Raw genomic sequence first — 21890 nt, 5'->3', positions numbered from 1 at the left:
GATTTTAAAGTGATTAGTTGATTGGTTAGATTTTTCTCCAGCCTCTGTAAAGATGCAAATATGGAGTAGTTTAAGTTGGTTTTTAGGCTGTGTCTCACAAAATAAGAGAGAATTGTGGGTATATGCAAAGTAAGGGAATTGTGGATATATGCAAATCAATGATTTTAATGACTGACAAGAACTTAAACTGGGTAAAGAGAGAAGAGAGGACACTAGAAAATGAGACAATAGTGGAACTGATAGATTAGGGGTCCCGGTAAGATCAAAGAATTGTTGAATTTGGGGTATTAAAAGGAAATGAGAACAATATGGGGTAGGTAGATGCAGAGTATTCAGAATACGTTGAAATATAAATGACAAGATCAAAGGTAAATCATATGAGTGAGTGCTGAGGATAAAGATCAAGGTCATTAGAGAATAATTTTTAAAAAATGAAGCCAGGGTGTCAAAGGATCAGCTAGACAGATATACAGTATATTGAAATCTTCAAGAATAAGACAGCAGAGGTTTTAGACAGAGCAACAGTAAGTCGGGTGGCCTGTAGGTGTCAGTAACAGTGAGGGATAATATGTTCTGATGACATGAGGTTCATGGAGCATACTATTCCACATCTTAATCCTGTGGTACAAGAACTGTGGGGAAAAGTTTTTACTTTAGAGGGCTGCAGACAAAGAAGTAATGTCCTCAGGGTAGAGTCAGATTTCTATGACAGCAAGAGAAAAGAAGTAAGAGAATATAGGGGATGTCTCTCAGGATGGATTGTGAATTCCAGTGGACACAGTGGAAGTCTTTCAGAATGTGGAATGGGGTGGGAGAAGGGAGAGAATACATGGAGAGGTTAGTATGGGAGATGAGGGTTGACCTGAAAATCTATAGCTTCTAGTGGTGTTTTGCATAAGCAAGGATGAAGTTATAATGTGATTAATCTTTTGAGGAATTAAGGTACACACTGGCGGTGAGACTGTATTAATGGACAGACACCTGTCAATAGAAGAAAGATGGTCTGAAGAACTGTGGTCTTACTTTTAAACGCAGGACATCCTTTTGGCCCTATTGAGAGAGTTGAGGGCATCTGGGGAAGCAAGTTCCTCCTCAAGGCACAAAGACTTTATCTTTACTCCTATCAGTAGGGGAGAGAAAGCCTGGTGACATGTGGTTTTAGTTCAAGTGTGTAAGTTAACTGTTGCCTCCTATTGGCAGAATGATGGTCTAATTATCAGCGTATTATTAATTATGTCAACTCTTGTTGACAACATAGAAGAGGTCTGAGGAGGCTGGGTCTAGCTTTCAACTCATGGAGCCCTCTGTTGACTAATTGATGCGTGGACCCAACCCAGCCAAATTAAATCAGAATCTTTAGAGGCGGGACCTGGGCATCAGTATTTTTTATAGCTCCTCAGGTGACTTCAATGTTCAGTCAAGGTTCAGTCAAAGTGGAGAACCTATGCTTTATTCTATTAAGTTACTACCCCTCATAAACAATTCGACTGCATTCCTGTATATGGGTACATCTTTGCCTGCAACTTTTAATGTTTTCCATAATTCAAATCACTATAACAGTTGCTGAGTGTCTACGAGGTATAAGGAATTACGCTAATTGTTGTAGGAGGACCCTTAACACAAACCAGATATTATCTTGATCTTAAGAGACTTACAGTAGGAGGGTTATGAGGGAGGTACAAACAAAATGCTATAGGAATACAGACTAGAGAAATTAAGTCCTCAAGCAAAAGCTTCACTGGACATATGCTAATATTGAAACTAAGATACTATCAATGTTGAAAGAGGAAGATAAATAGAAACTATCATATTCATTTTACCTGGCAGTACCAGTAAGCTCAATCACTTTCTGCCTTTTCAAATCTGCTTCATGTGTGGCTGTGTCGCATTTCTCCTCCATTTTTCTCAACTTATCAGCTGAATTTTCCTTTTGTTTTTGAAGCTCTTGTTCCAGTTTTGATACCTTGTAAAGCAGTTTTCAGTAAGTATTTCAAATTGAGTCACAGCTCAACATTCTTCAGAAGAAAAGTATTTACATAAATTTGTTGACTAGCTTATCATTTTTCAAAATGTATTACAAAAATCAAAGTGTAGACCAGGAATTACAGCAGGTCTTTGAATAACGTCATTTCATTCAACATTGTTTCATCATAACACTGATGAGGTACATAGGAACCTAACTCTTGTTCGTAACACTTAGCCTATGGTAAAACTGGTTTCGTTGCTATTCCAACTGAAGGTTGGAATGTCAAATGAGAACTTACTATAATGTTTTGAAATATAAAAAGCAAAACAATTTTTAATATTAAAGACATTTCATTCATATACATATTTATAGAAATGGTCACATCATAACACTAAAATAAGACCTACAAAAGAACTAAACAAAATAATGGTAAAAATTCTCCTTTTCATTATCCTCATTTGAAATGTTTTTTCTTCTCTGGTCAAACCATGTTCCTCTCCACAAATTGGCTCATCCAGTGAAAGAGTCCTAGATTCCTATCTCCCCTCAAACATTATAATTTGCACTTGCTTCCAACATAACTTGCATCTGCTCATATTCATTCCTCCTTCTGTCCTGCTACAGTGAAGGATGTATTCTTCCTTCTATACAAGTCAAATTACTTCATAGGTATTCTGGATTCAGTTCCTATCCACTTCCTCAGGAACCTCATACTACTGACTATCTCTACTCTCTGCTGAACCTTCAATCTCTTTCTTCTGGTTTCTTTATATTACCATGTAAACATGTTCAAGACCTTCCCATCATAAAAAATTTTCCTTCAGCCCTGGTTGGTGTGGCTCAGTGGATTGAGCACTGGCCTGTGAACCAAAGAGTCACCAGTTCGATTTCCAATCAGGGCACATGCCTGGGTTGCAAGCCAGGTCCCCAGTTGCGGGTATGCAAGAGAGAACCACACATTGATGTTTCTCTACCTTTCTCCCTCCCTCCCCCTCTCTCTAAAAATAAATAAGTAAAATCCTAAAAAATATATTTAAAAATTTCCTTCATACCTTCATACTTCTACCTCCCTCCAACTACCACCCGTTCCTCCTCATTATAGCCCAACTTCTCAAAGAGTTCTATGCTGCCTGCATCATTCTCACTTCTCATTCATTCCCAACCTGTACCAATGGAGAGAAATAGTGTGATGCTATCAGTGACCTCCACGTTGCTATTCCAGGGGCTATTTCTCAACACTCAATTTACTTGACATTGACCTCAGCAGCCCATGACACCAACTATCACTCCTTACTTCATGAAATACTTACTTTGTCTTCCATGTACCACATCTCTCAGAGATTTGTCCAAGTTAGTCTTCTCACACCTCATTCTGTATTTTCTCCCTAGTAAATCTTAGCCACTCTTGTGTTTTCAATGAACATTTACATGACTAGAATCTCAAAGTTAGTCTCTGGATAATGACTTTAATACCCTCCCTGTTCTTCTAAAAGTTGTCACTGAAGAACTAAACACAGATTATGAATCATTAATACCCACCCCCTCTTGGGGGATGGGTGGCATTGGTTCAGAAAATTGTGACCCCCCCCACACAATGTCCTGAAAACAGAGGCAGAGAAAACAGATTGAAAACAGTCTCAGGGAGTCACACTCTTCTGATAAATAACAGGGAAGTAATAAAAAAGAGAACAATCATTTGGCGCCAGGCTGACCTTCACATAATATGTTCACGGCTTTGTAGATAAGTTATCTGCATCCCATTTGGCAGAACGGCTGCATTCTGTTTGGCAGAATTCCTTGCATGCATGCTACTAAATAAATCTGGACACTAGGGAAGGGTCTGGAGCATTCTCTCCTCAAAGAGGTGCTCACCCTTTGCTCCCCAGAACAAGCAGACAGTTTCTGGGTCATTTTCATCCATGCCATGGGTCCTGCTGGTCAAGAAACCCCTCACCCCTCCACTCAAGTTCCAAGAATAAAATCAAAATAGTACCTGGGTAAAAAGGGAATGAAACCATGAAAAATCTACCTTCTCTCTGATTAATTAAAAAGCACACTCATAAGCAGAAAGTATCTAAAAATGAATAATAATCAGAAAGAACATAGCATAGAACCTGTGCACAGTGGAACAGAAATGAAAGTTAGAAAAGTATTTGCTAAAAAATTTACTCCAACTACTGAAGAAATTTTTAGATATAATCTCCTTTAGACCCTTAAAGAAATTAAAGAGAACACAAAAATCTCTTAAAATAAAGATCATGAAGAAACAAAATTACCAAATGAAAAATACAAATGAACTGGCAGACTTAGGGGGAAAATAAGAAACAGAAAAAAACCATAAAACCATTAGAGAAATGAAAACAACTCCACAAGGAACAAGAATTATAATCAATCCTGTAAAACCCATAGTCAATGAAAAGGAATCTAGGAAGTGGGAATCTCACACAGATGAGATTAAGAAATGCTGCAGGATAAGGCTGTTTGTTCATCAGGCATTATGAAGCAATAGGTGTGGACTTTTAATAAAAGGGACAGAGAGTTATGGAAGTGATATCTCTAAAAAAGAAAATGCATAATACCTGCCTGATATGTTTGAATGTACTGAGAGGAGATTCTTTAGTTCCATTGGAGAGGCTGAGGATGAATTCAGAATACATAGTAGCGAGATTACACAGAACCATCATTTTCTAATTTATACATTTCTATAAAGTGTGAAGAGAAAAATAACAAAAGATGTGAAATATCTGTCTGAAGAATTCAGATGAATTTGGTAATAAATCAAAGAGCAAAGAGTAGATACTAGTATAAATTTTCCTAAGACTGTTTCGAATAACTTAATTTTAGAAACAAGTAGTAGACTTTGGGATTTTTCTTTTAGTGCATTGCTTTGGAATTTCTTTAGGGATTATCACACATGTTCTGATCCAAAAAGAAAAAATAGGAAGGTATGATGATTCATATAGATATTATATTCAGGTCCAAGAAGAAAGGAGAGATAGAGAAAGAAATCTAAATTAAAACTAAGTTATATGGAATGACAAAGTGGGCCTTTGTTGTTATATGATTGCATTACACAGGAATAGAACTTAATCCATTTTACAATGTTAATATAGAATATTTCTTAAAATATGAACTCTGAGGCTAAAACACAATTTATATAACAAAAATGTATTTTCAATTGTAAAAATTTCTATTTCATATAAGTAAAACAATTCTGACCAATAATATATACCTGCTTTTCAAGTTTAGTTTGAATGTCTTCTAGCTCTCCATTTCTTATTGTCTCTTGTTGTAACATTTGCTGCTGTTGCTGAAGAGTATGCTGTAGAATAACATTTTGCTCAGAAGTCTCTTGAAGACTGTGATTTTTTATCTTTAGCTCTTTCTGTAAACAATATACCTAACAAATGTATAAAATGAATTATAATGATGTTTCAAATAAAAAGCAACACAATGTCAAAGCTGTCAGCCTTATAGATAATGATCCACTTATCATGTGGGACAATTGTGTTTATGGCTATAGGTTATTATGTGGAAGGGTAAGGTCCATTTTTCTCATGAGGAGATATGTTAGAAGGGACTGCTTATAGAGTTGGCTCTTGGCTAGTGTCTGGGAATGTGGATTTTGACATCTTCTAAGAGCTGAGACTGTTTTGCCTGGCTAGGACACTGAATCATGGTTTTCTTTTCTGAGACTGGAATTTTAATACTATAGCTATTCCTGTGTAACCAGCCCCCCTAAAATATCTTGATCTTTGAATCATAAGCAGGCTTCCCTGGGCAAAAATACTGCAGATGTTACAATATTTCACTGCTCAGAATGAAGCATGTTCTATGTGACCCCTCCCAGAAGAAGGAAGAGAACACAGGAAGCCGCACTGACATGATCCTACTGAAAAAGAGCAAATTGTTCCTAAACCAGAAGAGGAGGTTGCAGAAAAGAAAAAGTTATCTCATTATAAACTAAAGAAAAAAAAAAAGCTTATGGCCTGGGGGCAAATTCAGCCAAAAATAAATGCTAATAGAAGTTAAAAAAAAAATTCTTACTGTTGCTTATGTAATAACTACTTTAAAATGAATGAAAATAAAGCCATTCTTTAAAGCAAAGAATCTTTCCAATAATTATCATTCTTAAAAAAAGAAAGGAATTTTAAACTTCTAAGAAATAGTGGAAGAGAATACTGACTTGGTTCTTTGTTCTAATTATCCAACAGCTGAACATTCATCAGCATCATGAAAGGCTTAAGAGGCCAAACATTCTTTGCTCATAATGATAAGCTCTTTATATTTCAAATTTCTTCATTATATGATAACGCTGTAAACTTGGAGAACTTTAGATATCACAGGCAACCAATCTCTAATCCTATTATTATAGTTCTTTCTTATGCTAATCTTTTTTACTTAATTTTGTCAGTAGAAAAATACATTTCTAAGTTATTATATTCAGAGAATAGGGTTTTCCTAAGGGAATTACTATAACTAACGTCAAAATTTTACATTATAAGATCTACTTTACAATTAATTTTATCTAGTATTCATGTATAATCCAAAGACACTCATTATTACATAAAATACAATAAAAAATTTAAAATATTTATATATATATGTGTGTGTGTGTGTGTGTGTGTTATATATATATATATGTAAATAAATATAATTCAGTTTGAACCTAGGTTTATATTTTCAGCTGTTTTGAAAAAAAGCTGTAAGTTAATTTCAGGTAAATGTTGATTATCTACCTAGTCTCTTGATGCTGTTTCTAAGAATGATGTTATTATAAACACTGTCTCCAGATTCCAGCTCTCCTAGGTCCTTTTATGCTGTACTGTAGCTGAGGGCACCAGGATAAGTGCCTAAATAATATTTTATAGGAGATTATGGTTTAAAAAAAAAAAAAGACCTTCCTATTTTAAAAAGTCAAAGTATCCATAGTTTAGGCGATTTAATTTCCATATATTGGAGTAGAGAAATATATATACCCATCTGTCAAACATGCCATAAAAACCTTCATGGAAGGAAGTAGAAGGAAGAAGACAGGGCCATATAAAATATAACGATTCTCTTTTTTTTAACCTCTGAAGTTTTGTAATTACATAGTGCATCTAAGTCTGAAGTGCTGGTCAACTACATATTTGCTCTTAGATCGACCTCCACTTTCCTCCTGCTGGGCTCTGTGTATTGCAGGAATTTGCTTAGGATAAACGCTGAGTCACCTCAGCATGCTTCATTTGGCTTCTCTCCTCTTCTATCACCTGTGTATCTACTTCTCTGTAAAAAGTTCCCTCCATTTTAAATATACAGAAGGGCTTCTGTTTTTCTGGTTGTACTTTTCTGCTACATTCAAGTCAACTTAACAAAGACTTATTGGGGGCTATTTCTAAGCATAGTTTTAAGGTTTAAATACACACACAAGAGTTGGCAAACGTAGGTTTACAGCTGCTTGTATGGAAAATAAACACAATAACACAAGAATAAACTGTGTTTCATGTACTCACAACTGTAAACCTACCTTTGCCCATCCTGTATTATAAATTCTAACAAAGAAATATAGGAATTCCTCAAAGATTATTCTGAGCAAACATTTAGCAAGTACCTATTATGTTGAAAGCAAAGGGGTAGACAGTGAGGATACAAATAAGTCAAGAAAAATCTTCTAGTATCTGAGAAACTCATCTCAATAAAGTTAACTTCTAATTCTCAATCCTTCAGGCAAGAAGAAACAAAAGCAAAATGGAAAATACTTTAAGAATTTTGTACCTCTAAGTCTAAAATAACATTCTAAGTATTAATCATCTATATTAGAATTACTTTGTGATATTAGTACTAATTTAATTTTCTGGTTCCCTAAAAATATGTAAAAGTATCAGAATTTTATTTTAAAGTGTCATATTTTGTGCTGCACTGAAATGTTTATTTTTAAAAGATTGTAAAATTAAAATTTCCACTTTACTGAAAAGATTTTTTTATATCAGCTACCTAAGGATGTACTTGTAAAGCATCTTGAAAAAAAAATCTCAAAAAGAAATCACTTGAAAATATTATATATATGAAGAAAATATTCCCTTACCTCTTCAGATTTCTTCTTTATCTGTTTTTCAAACTTTTCCTTATTTCCTTCCAATTGATTCAAATGCAAGGCAAGTTCTTCCTTACAAATTTCTAATGCTGAATCTAACTGTCTGACCTATGCAGAAATAATGCAAAAAAGAAAAATCAACTAACAGTAAGTATTTATTATATGCTCGATATTTTACAGATTTGTGTCCTAATGTTAACTCACTGCTCCAAACAGTAACTATTTGGTCAGACTTCGGATATAAAATGCAATTACAGAAGAGATTTATTTAAAAACTAATTTTTCATTGGAGACTAGGAAACCAGAGACTATAGTCCTATAAAGCAGAGGACTTGAACAAATGAAAAAGGGTGTTCCAGGAAGAAGATGTACGTTCAGAGCTAAGTCACTATAAAAGGGAATAGTGAGAAGCGGGCAGGAGCTCAGCGTATCAAAAGTATGAATGTGTTGGAAATGGGTATTTGGGCGATAAGATTGGCAAGCCAGACGAGCCAACTAAGAACCTGTAAGGCAAACACCTTTCTTTTTTAACGTAAAAAGGTGAGCAGTATTTAAGCCAACTCCTTAAGTTCCCTTGATGAAGAAAAATGGAAAAGTAAGTACCAAGTGATATATCATGCTAACAATGCTACGGTGTGAATATTCTCAATATGTTAAAGTCAGTAAGAAAATGAAAATGTGTTTTTTTAATTAATTACTTTACTTTTTAGAGAGAAGAGAAGGGAGGGAGAAAGACAAGGAGAGAAACATTGATCAGTTACCTCTCGTTTGTGCTCTGACCAGGGACCAAACCCACAACCCAGGCATATGCCCCGGCCAGAAATTGAATCTGCACCCTTTCGGTTACAGGACAATGCTCCAACCAACTGAGCCACACTGGCCAGGGCAAAAGTTTGTAATTTTGAATGATTATCTTTGTTAATAAACTGTTGCCCTAGTAATAATTTTTAATTAATATGTATTTTTAAAGATTTTATTTATTTTTAGAGAGAGGGGAGGGGAGAGAGTAAGAGAGGAAGGGAAACAGCAATGTGTAGTTGCCTCTCGCGCATCCCCTACTTGGGGACCTGGCCCATAACCCAGGCATGTGCCCTGACTGGGAATCAAACTGGTGACCTTTTGGTTGTCAGGCCGGTGTTCAATCCACTGAGCCACACCAGCTACGGCTAATAATATTTGTTTTATGAGAGATGTAAATACTTGCAAGTTTTCTTTTTTAAGCATGAGAATGAGCATTGGTACTTATATAATCTTCTACACACAGAGAAAAATAAAATCTGACTGTTGGAATATCACTGCCTGATAATTAACAATGTAAAACTCATTCACAGGCAAGATTCATCACTAAATGTTAAAACCAATGGTTATAAGGTTGTTGAGAAGCAATGTATTCAATGGTCTCCAAGAAGCAGCCCACATTTTATTATAAAGAAAATAATGTGTCCTTAAAATGGTGAGATCTGGCAGTAACCACCTTAAATAAGGTCTCAAAATTGGCAATTCCAATAATGGGGTGATCTGACATTATGTGTCTCCTGATGTGAAGCAGGGGGAGGAACACAGTATAACCTATGTGGTATTCTAGTTAGATTTTTCAAAAGATTCAATGTTATGAAGAATAAAAGACAGTAAGTTTAGGGGACTCTAAAGAACCAAATGCAACACATGAATTATAATTAAGTCTTAGACTGGAAAAAGAAAAGTACCAAAGCTAAAGTAGTGTAAACCAAGGTTTTACTGGGCATACATATCACCTGGACACCCCACTGAGATCTTCTGATTCAGTAACAAGGCCAGGACTAGTGTGATGTAAGGAAGGTGGCGAGGGCTCAGAACTTAAGGGGGCACTCAGGGTCATCCAAGTTCTGAACCTTCCACTTGTACAACTCTGAGATTAAGTATCTCCTTAAATTTTGCACTAGAGGCCCCTCACCTGCTTCACCTTAGTCCCCTCTTTGTTCAATAAGTATGGGGCAGAGCAGATACTCTGCAAGTCAAACAAGTTCCCAGGTAAGGCTAAAGCTGCTAGTCAATAGACCACGTTTTGAGCAACAGGCTGTAAAAAACATTTTCAAATAATTGGGAAAATTTCAGTATGGACTGTGTATTGAACGGTGTTATTGAATTACTGTTTACTTTCTCTGGTAGGCAGAGTGGTGTGGTCATGTAGGAGAAAGATTCTGTTCATAGGAGATACAAGTTTAAGTATTAAAGATGTAAAGCGTTATGACATCTGCAACCTTCTCTCAGGTAGCCTGACAAAAAGGAAGTGTGTAAGCAGGGTTGGGATCAGGTGGGTGCAAACACAAGTGTGCGTGTGCACATGTGTGCAGAGACAAAGTAAGTATAACTAGAGTTTAACAAACAGTGAATCTAGGTGAGGGGTACAAAGATATTCTCTATACTATTTTTTCAATATTTTTTAGGATGGAATTTAATTAAAAATTAATAAACCATTAAAATTAGTAACGCATTAAAATTAATAAATATTAATAAAAAACAAATACCTGTGACTCTGAATCTCATATAAATAAACATCATTACTGTAGACAAACGACTTACAAATATATATATATATATATATATATATATTTGTATTGCTCTGATGAACCAAAAACCTCCTTAGGGCACTGTCTGGGGGCAACCAGGTGCTCTTCAACAAAAGCACCTGAGCTCTTCTTTTTTGTTTTTGCTTTTCCACTTACAATTTTCTTTGGGGAGGAAAAAAGAATCTAGAGTGGTAAATAAAACCAAACCAAACCAAACCAAAATCAATCAATCAATCAATAAAATCTCTAAATTTAATAAGCACTTTTTCAATTTTCTAATTAATAGAAGGCAATATAATGGTTTTAATTTACTGGTTTCTTGTTACCTGTTTGGAATTTACATCAATCTTGTAGCTCTCATTAAGCTAGAAGCTACACCATACTTTTATAAGTGATATAGCTTTAAAATGATCCTTATAACTCTCCTACAGGTAGAAAATTCATAATATTTTTATGCAAAGAACAAACTGAAACAAGAAAAGAAAACTAGATTTCAAACTTCTACTTTGCTGCTACAAATATCCTATATGTTAAGAATCATTTAGTACAGCTTGAGTCATAAGAATTTTGTTTCTAATTTTGACTTTTCCCCCAATAACAGCAAAACTATTAAAGTTACTAAAGGAATAAAACCCAACATCAATTTATTCTTCCATTGATTATTCTTCCATTTGATTGTTAACATGAAGAAATAACCTACCAAGAGACTGGCTAGATGTTTAAAGAAAAACAGGAGTTAAGTGGCAATACAAATTTTATGTAATAAAATTATTTCATGCCTACAACCTTTGTACAGTAATTTTTTTTAATGTTAATGAACTTAAAGGTTAATGTTACATGAGGAAATAAACTGACATGGCATGAAATGTTAAAAGTGTTAGAAAATACTATAGGAAAGTTATAGATAAACCTATAACTGTTTATAAGGGTATACAAGGTCACAAAATGGATTAAAAACAGAGTACTAGGCAAAAAGAACTAACAACATCAATTTTTAAAAATCCTTTATATTCAAGCTCTATATGATAAAATAAAGGTAGCAGTATGTTTGGACATATTTTTAACACTAAAAATGCAAATGAGAAAATATTGAATACATAGTAATTACTTATTATACCTTGAGTAACTTAGTGTATGCCAGACCTTTTATGTATCTCATTAATTCAATTTTCACACTATTGTTATCCTTATTTTACAGATAAAAAAAATTAAAGTTCAGAGAGCATAAATAAGGCAGGCAAGGTTACAATGAGTTAGTAAACACTCTGAAGCCAGAACTGAAACCCAAGTCAAATAGCTCCAAATCTCATGCTTTTAAGCTTAATGATATATGAGCCTCAAAACTGCATTTTATTTGGAAATTCTGAATTTATCCCCTAATTAATCTTAGAACAGGTAAAAAGAAACAAAAGTGGACTACTTATAGTTTCATCTCCCTTCAGTTTCTCTGTTAATTCTTTACTAGTAACGTTAATAAGTAGCTAATGTTAAAAAAATATAAAGAATAATTGAAATTAAGATCATATTGAAGAAAATATATTTAGGGAAACTAAGTTCAATGACCTAGGTAAAATATTTACCTCTTAATTGATTTTTATATAAACAATTTTTAATTTATAGAAAAAAGTGAAAAAGCCACAGGAATGTTTCCATTAAGAAAATATTTAGGAGGTTGCTCAGAAGAATTCGGGGCTCCCAGCCAAGATGGAGGGGTAGACAGACACGCTGCATCTTCCTCCATAACTAAGAAGGAATACAACTACCTCAAAACTAGAAACAACCAGAAGTTCCAGGAAATCGAGATGCATGAAGTCTATAAAGGAGAAATACTCATCCAGACACGTAGGAGGGGTGGAGCTGGGGCAGAGAGGACATGGTGTGGTGGCAGGAGCGGTGGCAGCAGCAGCAGGCCAGCGGAAAGCACAGTCACACATTATAAATAGTCAGGAGGGACACCTGGGGAGCACTCCCAGCATCAGACCAGACCGCGCAGCCTCATTGCTTGACTACGCAAACCAGTCAGGGTTGTGGGAGAGGAAGAAACTGCTGGTCTCTCAGCAGAGTTCGCTTGTTTAAAGGGCCCCAGGTTCCTAGAACATCCGCAGACCCACCCACTCTGGAAATGACGGCCAAGGCAACACCTAGAGAGGCGCCAATCCCATACAAAGTGAGAAAAATGACTGGAAAAGAGGCAAGTGCTGAGCAAGCAGCATTGTTCCCTCTCAGACCCCTCCCACATATATAGCACCCCAACATGGTGAAACAGGTCACCCTGTACTGATGAATCCCTAAGGCTCCACCCCTTACAACGTAACAGGAGTGACAGCTCTACCTGGGACGTGGAGGCAAACACACAGGAGCCTGTCAGAATGAGGAGACAGAGAAGTATGTCCCAAAAGGGGGAACAGATCAAAGTTCCATTGGGAGAACTAAGTGACAAGGAGATAGCCAACCTAACCGACACAGAGTTCAAAACACTGGTGATAAACATGCTCACAGGCTTGACAGATATGCTTAAGTACAGCAGATGCATAAGGGAAAAAGTGAAGGCTATGCTAAATGAAACAAAGGAAAATCCACACAAAACCAATAGTGAAGGGAAGGAAACTGGGGTTGAAATCAATGATCTGAAACATAAAGTAAAAAAACAGTCAACCAGTACAGAATGAGCGAATGAGAGAATTGAAAAAAATGAGGAGAAGCTTAGGAACTTCGGGAACAACTATAAATGTGCAGGCAAGAAGGGACTGGCAAGAAGTATTCAAGGTGATGAAAAGCAATGACTTAAAACCAAGATTACTCTATCCAGCAAAGCTATAATTTAGAATGGAAGGGCAGATGAAGTGCTTCCCAGACAAGGTAAAGCTAAAGGAGCTCATCATCACTAAGCTAGTATTATACAAAATGTCAAAGGGACTTACTTAAGAAAAAAAAGATCAAAATTATAAACATTAAAATGACAACAAACTCACAACTATCAACTGAATCTAAAAATTAAAAACAAAATCCAACTAAGCAAACCAGAATAGGAGGGGGAAGAGGGAGAAACGGGGAAATGGTGCAGGAATTAAGAAGCATAACTGGTAGGTACAAAATAGACAGGGGGAAGTTAAGAATAATATAGGAAAGGGTGAAGCCAAAGAACTTATATGCACGACCCATGGACATAAACTAAGGGAGGTGGGATAGCTGGAGGGGAGGGGGGTACTGGGCAGAGAGGAGCAAAGGGGAAAAAAAACTGGGACAGCTGTAATAACATAATCAATAAAGTATACTATAAAAAAAAGGAAAAAATTAAAAAAAATTTTTTTTTAAGTATTAGCATCTTAACCTTGATTGTTTCTTCAGACACTTGGTTCTGTAATGCTTTTAAAGCTTCATCTTTCTTCATATTTTCCTTTTCCATTTCCTGAAAACATACATATCAGTAAGCAAAAGTAAAAGTATGCATATAAATATTTTAGCATTACTAACATGCTGTTAGACAACTGATAGAAGTAAAGGTACGTTATAGAAACATAAACTTAAAATATTATTCAGCTTTTTTTTTTTAATACTCCCTCAAGGCTACATTTTTATTGGTTTTAGAGAGAGAGGAAGAAGGGGAAGAGAGAGAAACATCCAAAGGTTGCCTCCTGTATGTGCCCTGACTGGGGAATCAAAACCAAAACGTAGGTATGTGCCCTGGTGTACAGGACAATGCTCCAGCAAGCCAAGCCACCCCACCAGGGCCACTGGTAAGCTTTTAAACAGGATTTTTATTAAGATGGTTTACCCCTTTGGTTTCTGTCAGGAGTCTGTCTAGTGATTCAAGATGATGTTGTTTGCATATTATGTCTTGCTGCAAGATGGACATAGTCTTTTCTTGCTCTTTAAATTGTTGGTCTTTCTTCCCTAGCTGAGATTCAAGCTAAACATAAAAATAAGATTTATTAACTTCTATGTCAAATTTTTTAATTTTAAAACATTTAAATATACAAAAAGAAATCTAATACTCTCATATTGAATTACTACTGAAATTACATAATTTTTGCATTTTGCCAAATTTTCTTTATTTTCCTCATTTTAAAGAAGAAATGAAATCACATACCCATATCTCATCCCTTTACTCCTTCACTAACAGTATGCTGAAATTATACATGCTTTTTGTGCTTTTAAATACTACATTTGTAGATCCACGAACAACATGTAATGTAGCTTTGCTGAGGATTTTTGCTTCAATGTTCATAAGGTATGTTAGTCTATGTTTCTTTTTTGATACCATCTATGCCTTATTTTGATATCATGGTAATCCTAGCCTCATCAAATGAGTTGGGAGGTGATCCTTCCTCTTCTGTATTATGCAAAAGATTGTGTAGAATTGTTATTAGTTCCTTAAATGTTTATTAAGAATTTATCAGTGAAAACATATGGGCCTGCAACTTTTTTTTGAAAGTTTTTAAACTACAAATCCATTTTTTTAAATACATGTAGAACTACTCAGTTTATTTATGTCTTATGATTAGTGTCTTTTGAATAATTGGTTTATTTCATAGAAGTTGTCAAATTTATGTGCACAGAATTGTTTGTAGTATTCCTTTACTAATCTTTTAATATTTTCAGGGTCTGTAGTGATATATACCCTTATCATTCTTGAGGTAAGTAATTTGTGTTTTCTCTCTTTTTTCCTTGGGCAGACCGCTTAGAAGTTTATACATTTGTTGATATTGTCAAAGAACCAGCTTTGGGTTTCACTGATTTACTCTACAAACATTCTCTTTTCAATTTCAGTTCTTTCAAATATGCATTTTATCATTTGCATCTTTTGGCTTCTTTTGGGTTGATTTTGCCTTGCCTTTCCTAGTTTCTGAAACTGGGAGTTTAGATTATTAATTTTCTTTACTTTCTTTTAATATATGCATTTAATGCTATAAGCTTCCCAGAAGTACTCTAGCTGCATCCCACAAATTTTTATGTTGTGTTTTCATTTTCATTCAGTTCAAAGTGTTTTAATTTCCCTTGAGACTTACTCTTTGATCCATAGATTATTTAGAAGTGTGTTGATTAGCTTCAAATATTTGGAGATTTTTCAGATACTTAATGGTTTCTAGTTTAATTCCATTATGGTCAGAGACCATTCAGTGTATAGTTTTAATTTTACATTTGATAAAATTTATTTTGACCTGCATATGGTATATGTTGGTGAATATTTCAGGTGCACTGGAGAAGAATATACACGAAGTCAATCCAAACAAAGTCCAACCACTGTTAATATAACATGAATGGTTTGCGCAACATCAATGTAACCTGGCAACCAAGGAGAGTGAACTGGAATGTGCATGTGTGAACAATGTTGACTTCACTGTACCAGTAAGTGGGGGCAATAAATGCTGTTGAGTATGTGTACCCTGTGGCCATCGCATTCAAAATGACTGAATGAGTAGAGCGATGACTCTGCATCAAATTTTCCATTAAGCTTGAACATTCTTCTGCAGAAACTATTTGGATGATTCAGAAGGCCACAGGTATGGGCAGCTGGTGATTGGCACCTTAATCCCGACAATGTGCGTGCTCATGCATCACTTCCTGTGCAGTTTTTTTGTGAAACATCAACACATCCAGGTGACTCAGCCCCCCTACAGCCCAAATTTGGCACCCTGAGATTGATAGCTTTTCCCCAAACTAAAATCACCTTTGAAAGGGAAGAGATTTCAAACCATGGATGAGATTCTTGAAAACACGATAGGGCAGGGGATGGTGATCAGGAGAATTGTGTGAGGTCCCAAGGTGCCTACTTTGAAAGGAACTGAGGCATCACTGCCCTATGTACCATGTTTCTGGTATCTTTTTCAATAAATGTCTCTTTCATATTACATGGCTGGATACCTTCTGGACAGACTTCATATTCTGTTGTTGGTGGAATATTGTATAAATATCAATTATGCTAAGTTGGTTGACACTGTTGTTCAGGTGAGTTCTATACCCTGTTGATATTTTTGTCTATTTAGTCTATTGATTACATAAAAAAGTAGTGTTGAAATCTCCAACTATAATTCTGGATTTTCTTTTTCTTTTTTTCCCCTTTGTTTTTAAAACCTATTTTTATTTATTTTTCTTTTTAAAGTATATATTATTGACTATGTTGTTACAGTTGTCCTAATTCTTTTTCCCTTTGCTCCCCTCCGCCCACTACCCTGCTTCCCTCCAGCCATCCCACCATCCTTAGTTCATGTCCATGGGTCATGCATATAAGTTCTTTGGCTTCACCCTTTCCTATACTATTCTTAACTTCCCCCTTTCTATTTTGTACCAATCAATTATGCTTCTTAATCCCTGCACCAATTCCCCAATTCTCCCCCTTCCCACTCCCAGCTGATAACCCTCCAAATGATCCCCATACCTATGATTCTGTTCCCATTCTGGTTTTCTAGTTGGATTCTGTTTGTATTTTTTAGATTCAGTTGTTGATAGTTGTGAATTTGCTGTCATTTTAATGTTCATAATTTTGATCTTTTTCTTAAGTGAGTCCCTTTGACATTTCATATAACAGTGGCTTGGTGATGATGAACTCCTTTAGCTTTACCTTGTCTGGGAAGCACTTCATCTGCCCTTCCATTCCAAATGATAGCTTTGCAGAATAGAGTAATCTTGGTTGTAGGCCCTTGCTTTGCATCACATTGAATCCTTCTTGCCAGTCCCTTCCTGCCTGCAAAGTTTCCTTTGAGAAATCAGCTGATAGTTCTATAGGCACCTCTTTGTAGGTAACTCTCTGCCTTTCTTTTGCTGCTTTTAAGATTCTCTCCTTACCCTGAACCTTTGGCATTTTAATTATGATGTGTCTTGGTGTGGTCCTCCTTGGGTCTAGCTTGTTTGGGACTCTCTGTGCTTCCTGGGCTTGTATGTCTATTTCCTTCACCAAATTTGGGAAGTTTTCAAAACTGTGAAGTTTACAGTCATTATACCTTCAAATACTTTTTTGCACCAACCTTATTCTCTTCTCTGGGACTCTGATGACATGCATGTTAGACCTTATGATATTGTCCCACATGTCCTGAGGCTCTGTTCATTTTTTTCTGAAGCTTTTTTTCCAAATCTTTTTTTCTCTGTTGCTCAGACAGGATAATGCTTTTTTCTCTATATTTCAAGCTTATAGTTTTTTACTCATTTGCTCATTCTGCTGTTAAGCACATACATATGATCTATTTTTTATTAAGTCTTGTGTTCTTGGTCTGACACCTTTTTCTTTACTTTTGTTTTGATTACTTACTTTCACTCTCGGTTAAGAGTGCTTCTACTCTCAACCAATCTTGAAGAAATTTATACCTCCAGTGGGAAAAAGTCTATAGAATCACTCATAGTTTGATAATGTCAAAAAATAATGATTAAAACTGAAATGGCAAGCATACTATATAAGAAAGCATTATAATTGATTCAGAGTAATGGCATTCAAATTATAGTACTTGCCAATAACTTTTTAATGTCTTTATTTCCTCACATTAAAAACAGAAAGCTGGGCAAGTAACATTTAAGTTAATTTTTAGCATTCATATTCTAAATATACATTATATCTCATTGTAAAAACATTAATATCTTACTCTTTCAATCTGCTTTTCCATTTCTTTATGCTGTTCAAGATGAATTTTCTTTGCCTTTTCAAAAGCTAAACAAATTTTCTCATGCTCTGTATTGATATTAGTTTCTAGACTTCTTATTTTTTCATTCTTTTCCTAGAAATACAAAAACACTTAATGAATAAAACTGAGAGCTAGTTTCACATGAAAGTAATTAGTAAAGCATTAAGTTTGTTATATATCAAACTTCAAAAATATTTAAATATTTATGAAAAAGACAAAATGGTTATTTTAAAAATTACATCAAAATGGGAAAATTGAAGTACTTTAAAATATTGAGAATATCCAAGAACTATTACTATTTCCTTCAACTCTACTAGGAAAAAATGAGGAAATATATATAACAGTTGCATATAAGCCTATTAAACCTAAAAATACAGATCAACAATAAAAAAAAAGAACAAGAGTTAAGTAAAATTTATACTTTCCTATATGGTAAATTATATAATAATGATACTAAAACAGACATGCTGTCACAAATGAAGTGCCTTAAAAGTCATGGTAAAGTTGTAGCAAAAAAAGGGGGAGTAATTTTTACCATAAGCTCCTGTTCAAGTTCCGCATTTTTTGCAGCAGTAGAGGAATAAGCAACTATCTTTTCCTCCAGTTGTTTCTCTAGAGTTAAAAGTTGAGAAGATTTTTTTGTCATCTGAAAACAAATTGAAATAAATAAAAAATTATTTTCAAAATTACTTAAAAAGGTGACAATTTATAAGAAAAACACATAGTGGAGGAATGACCAGATACAAAGTTTGTTCCATGTATGTAATATATAAGTAATTTAATTCTGACTCCTATGCCCACAAAGGGTTATACCTTAACCCATTTCTTAAAAGTAGCTATTAAAAACTAAAATTAGTATAATAAAATGTTAACAATAGTTATTTCTGGTGGTAGAATTATCAATGTCTTATTTCACCATTCTCCCTTTCTGTATTTTCAACAAGATGTGCTCATTTTGTAATTTACAATTATTTATTTATTTATTTTTCTTTTCTTTTTTAAGAGAGGGAGAAAAACGTTGATCAGTTGATTCTCATAAGTGCCCCCAAAGGGGATTAAGCTTGCAACCCAGGCATGTGCCCTAACTGGGAATTAAATGGCAGACCTTTCGGTTTTTGGGCTAACACCCAACCGAGCCATACTGCTCAGGGCTAATTTTTTAATTTTTAAAAAAGTTATTAAGTTCAGTACTTGATAATTTTCTATGTAAGCTAAAGATGTAATTATAAACTGACTAACTCCCCTTTTCCAGTACTTAAGTAAGCTCCTATGCCACAGGTCTTTCCCTTGGCTATAAACTTTAAGATGAGAACTCAGGCCCTGGCTGCTTAAAGCATCATCCCGATAAGCCAATGTTGTGGGTTTGATCCAGGTCAGGACACATACAAGAATCAACCAATGAAGGCATAAATAAGTGGAATAGTAAAATCAATGTTTCTCTCTCTCTCTCTCCCCCCCTCTAATGATAAAGAAATATTAAAAAAAAAAAAAAAAAGATGAGAATTTTAAAAAGTGTCTCCCTAGATAGCTGCAGCCTCTGGTTTGAAGGCTGAGTATAACATACACATGTGGTCTGTGTCAACAATTAACTAATGAGGCATCCTTGCTCTGTCCTCAGTGGCAAAGAAGATCAGATATTCACAAAACACACATTTTCCTCTTTTCAGTATGCAATCCATAGCATTACCTGCACCAGATTCACATGCAGTGTTTAAAAATGCAGATTCCTGAGTGTTACTCAGTATCTGCTGAGTCAAAATCACTAGGATAGGATTCAGAAGTCTGCGTGTTTAACAGGCTTCTTATGTGGTTCTGCTATTTGCTAATATTTGAAATCCTTTATTACCACTGCTTTTCTTCCAATTGCATAATCCAATAATTCTACTTGTACACATGTATTACCTGTATTAACTTAGGAGAAATAATAAAGTACAGCACAGTATAAATTCCGCCAAATTTAGATCTTTTAGTATCCTAGAGTGTATAGTCCTACTTATAACACAGGACAAAAATGCAAAGGTTTCCAAAAATAAATTTAAAAGAATTTAAAACTGCTTGCCCAGTGTGGCTCAGTTGTTTGGTCTTTGTTCCACAGACCAAAGATCACAGAGTCGATTCCCGATCAGGGCACATGCCTGGATTGCCGGTTTGGTCCCTGTTGGGGTGCCTACTAGAGGCAACCAATCAATGTTTCTCTACCTCTCGTTCCCACTCTAAAAAAAAAATTTTTTTTGATGTGTAAAACCGGACTTAAACATACAATTTTTAATGAAACCCTACGACATCTTTTTTGTTGTATGAAAATTTAGTACATATAAAGTTAATTCAAGCTTACTTCACTTTCAAGTTTGCTCGAGTTTGCAGCTTTCTCTAGCAGTTCTTCTTGAATCAGCTGAAACTGACTAGTTCTGTGGGCCATGTTAACTTTCAAATCAGAATTCTCAGCTTCTATTTGCATCAACTTAGTACGTAGTTCTTCTATTCCAGAAGCAAGTTTTTGCCTTTCTCTTTCATATTGCTTGTTAATGGTTGGTGGATTTTGACCTTTTATACTTTCTGCTAGTAAAAATAAAAGGAAAACTGTTCTGTGTAAACTTGAAGAAAAAACCTATTACAATGTTAAAAGATTTAATCATAAAGTTTAGTTTTTGATATAAAGAATAGTAAAGGAAATGGAGAATGAGACATATAATAAGGTAAATATAATGAAAGAACATGGAAAGTAAGGTATTCTCTAAATTAAACAAATGAAGTGGGAATAAGTTCTTCTGAATCACTCACTTTACTAGACTATTCCTTCAGCCCCAAAAAACTATTCCTTTGTACCAGAAAGTGCCCTTCTCCACCGTTACAAATCCAATTTTTTGGATGGAAATCATTGTTAAAAAACAATCATTGTACGGTGTGGTTCAGTGGATTGACAGCAAGATTGTGAATGAAAGGTCACCGGTTCAATTCCCAGTCAGGGTAAAAGCTGGGTTGCAGGCTAGGTCCCCAGCTGGGGGTGTGCGAGAGGCAACCAAGTGATGTTTCTCTCGCTCATCAAGGTTTCTCCTCTTTCTTTCTCCCTCCCTTCCCCTCTCTCTGAAAATAAATAAAATCTTTAAAAAAATTGTTAATAAAGCAATAAACCCTGTCCAGTCTCCTTAAACTGAAGTTAATCAAAAATGTATTTGGACACGGGTGCCAGAAGGGGAAGAGGAAAAAAAAGAAAAATGTATTTGGTATCCTGGTCAGTATTGTTCGTCGGTTGAAGAGTCATCCTGTAGCCAAAGGGTTGCAGGATTGATTTCCGGGCAGGACACATACCTAGGTTGCAGATTCAATCCCTGGTCGGGACGTGTACAAGAGGCAAACAATCGATCAATATTTTTTTCTCTCTCTCTCCCTCCCACCCTTCCTTTCTCTCTCTAAAAATCAATGAAACATATCCTCAGTTGAGGATTTAAAAACAAATAAAATAAATCTGGTTCATTCATGAACTAAGCCGTTTAATGGAAACCCCCTAATATCTATCACTAATAACCAAGATATATGTAAAGTATCAATATTTGGAAATAAACACACAAGACATATACAATATTTTGAATTGAATAAAATAACAGACAACATATAAAAATTAGTGGGTTGTAGCTAACACATTACCTAAAGGGAAGTGTATATCCTTAAATATTTATATCAGAAAA

The 21890-nt window shown here is 35.1% G+C and overlaps 1 protein-coding gene across 1 annotated transcript in view; it reads right to left on the bottom strand.

Moving 5' to 3' along the window:
* The window catches only part of CCDC18 (coiled-coil domain containing 18), a 118638-nt gene that overhangs the window by 67001 nt on the left and 29747 nt on the right, over positions 1-21890 (bottom strand). The window contains exons 13-20 of the mRNA XM_090269744.1: positions 20540-20763; positions 18740-18850; positions 18166-18297; positions 14367-14501; positions 13923-14000; positions 8034-8150; positions 5199-5366; positions 1821-1963 (exon numbers count right to left, since the gene is read on the bottom strand). Coding sequence (XP_090125870.1) covers positions 1821-1963; positions 5199-5366; positions 8034-8150; positions 13923-14000; positions 14367-14501; positions 18166-18297; positions 18740-18850; positions 20540-20763 — 1108 coding nt within the window. The remainder of the gene's footprint in view (positions 1-1820; positions 1964-5198; positions 5367-8033; positions 8151-13922; positions 14001-14366; positions 14502-18165; positions 18298-18739; positions 18851-20539; positions 20764-21890) is intronic.

Source organism: Furipterus horrens, unplaced genomic scaffold (genome assembly GCF_987537825.1).
Source record: "Furipterus horrens unplaced genomic scaffold, mFurHor1.1.pri manual_scaffold_3, whole genome shotgun sequence".
In the NCBI taxonomy this organism is placed as follows: Eukaryota; Metazoa; Chordata; class Mammalia; order Chiroptera; family Furipteridae; genus Furipterus; species Furipterus horrens.
This window is presented reverse-complemented; position numbering and strand designations above follow the sequence as displayed.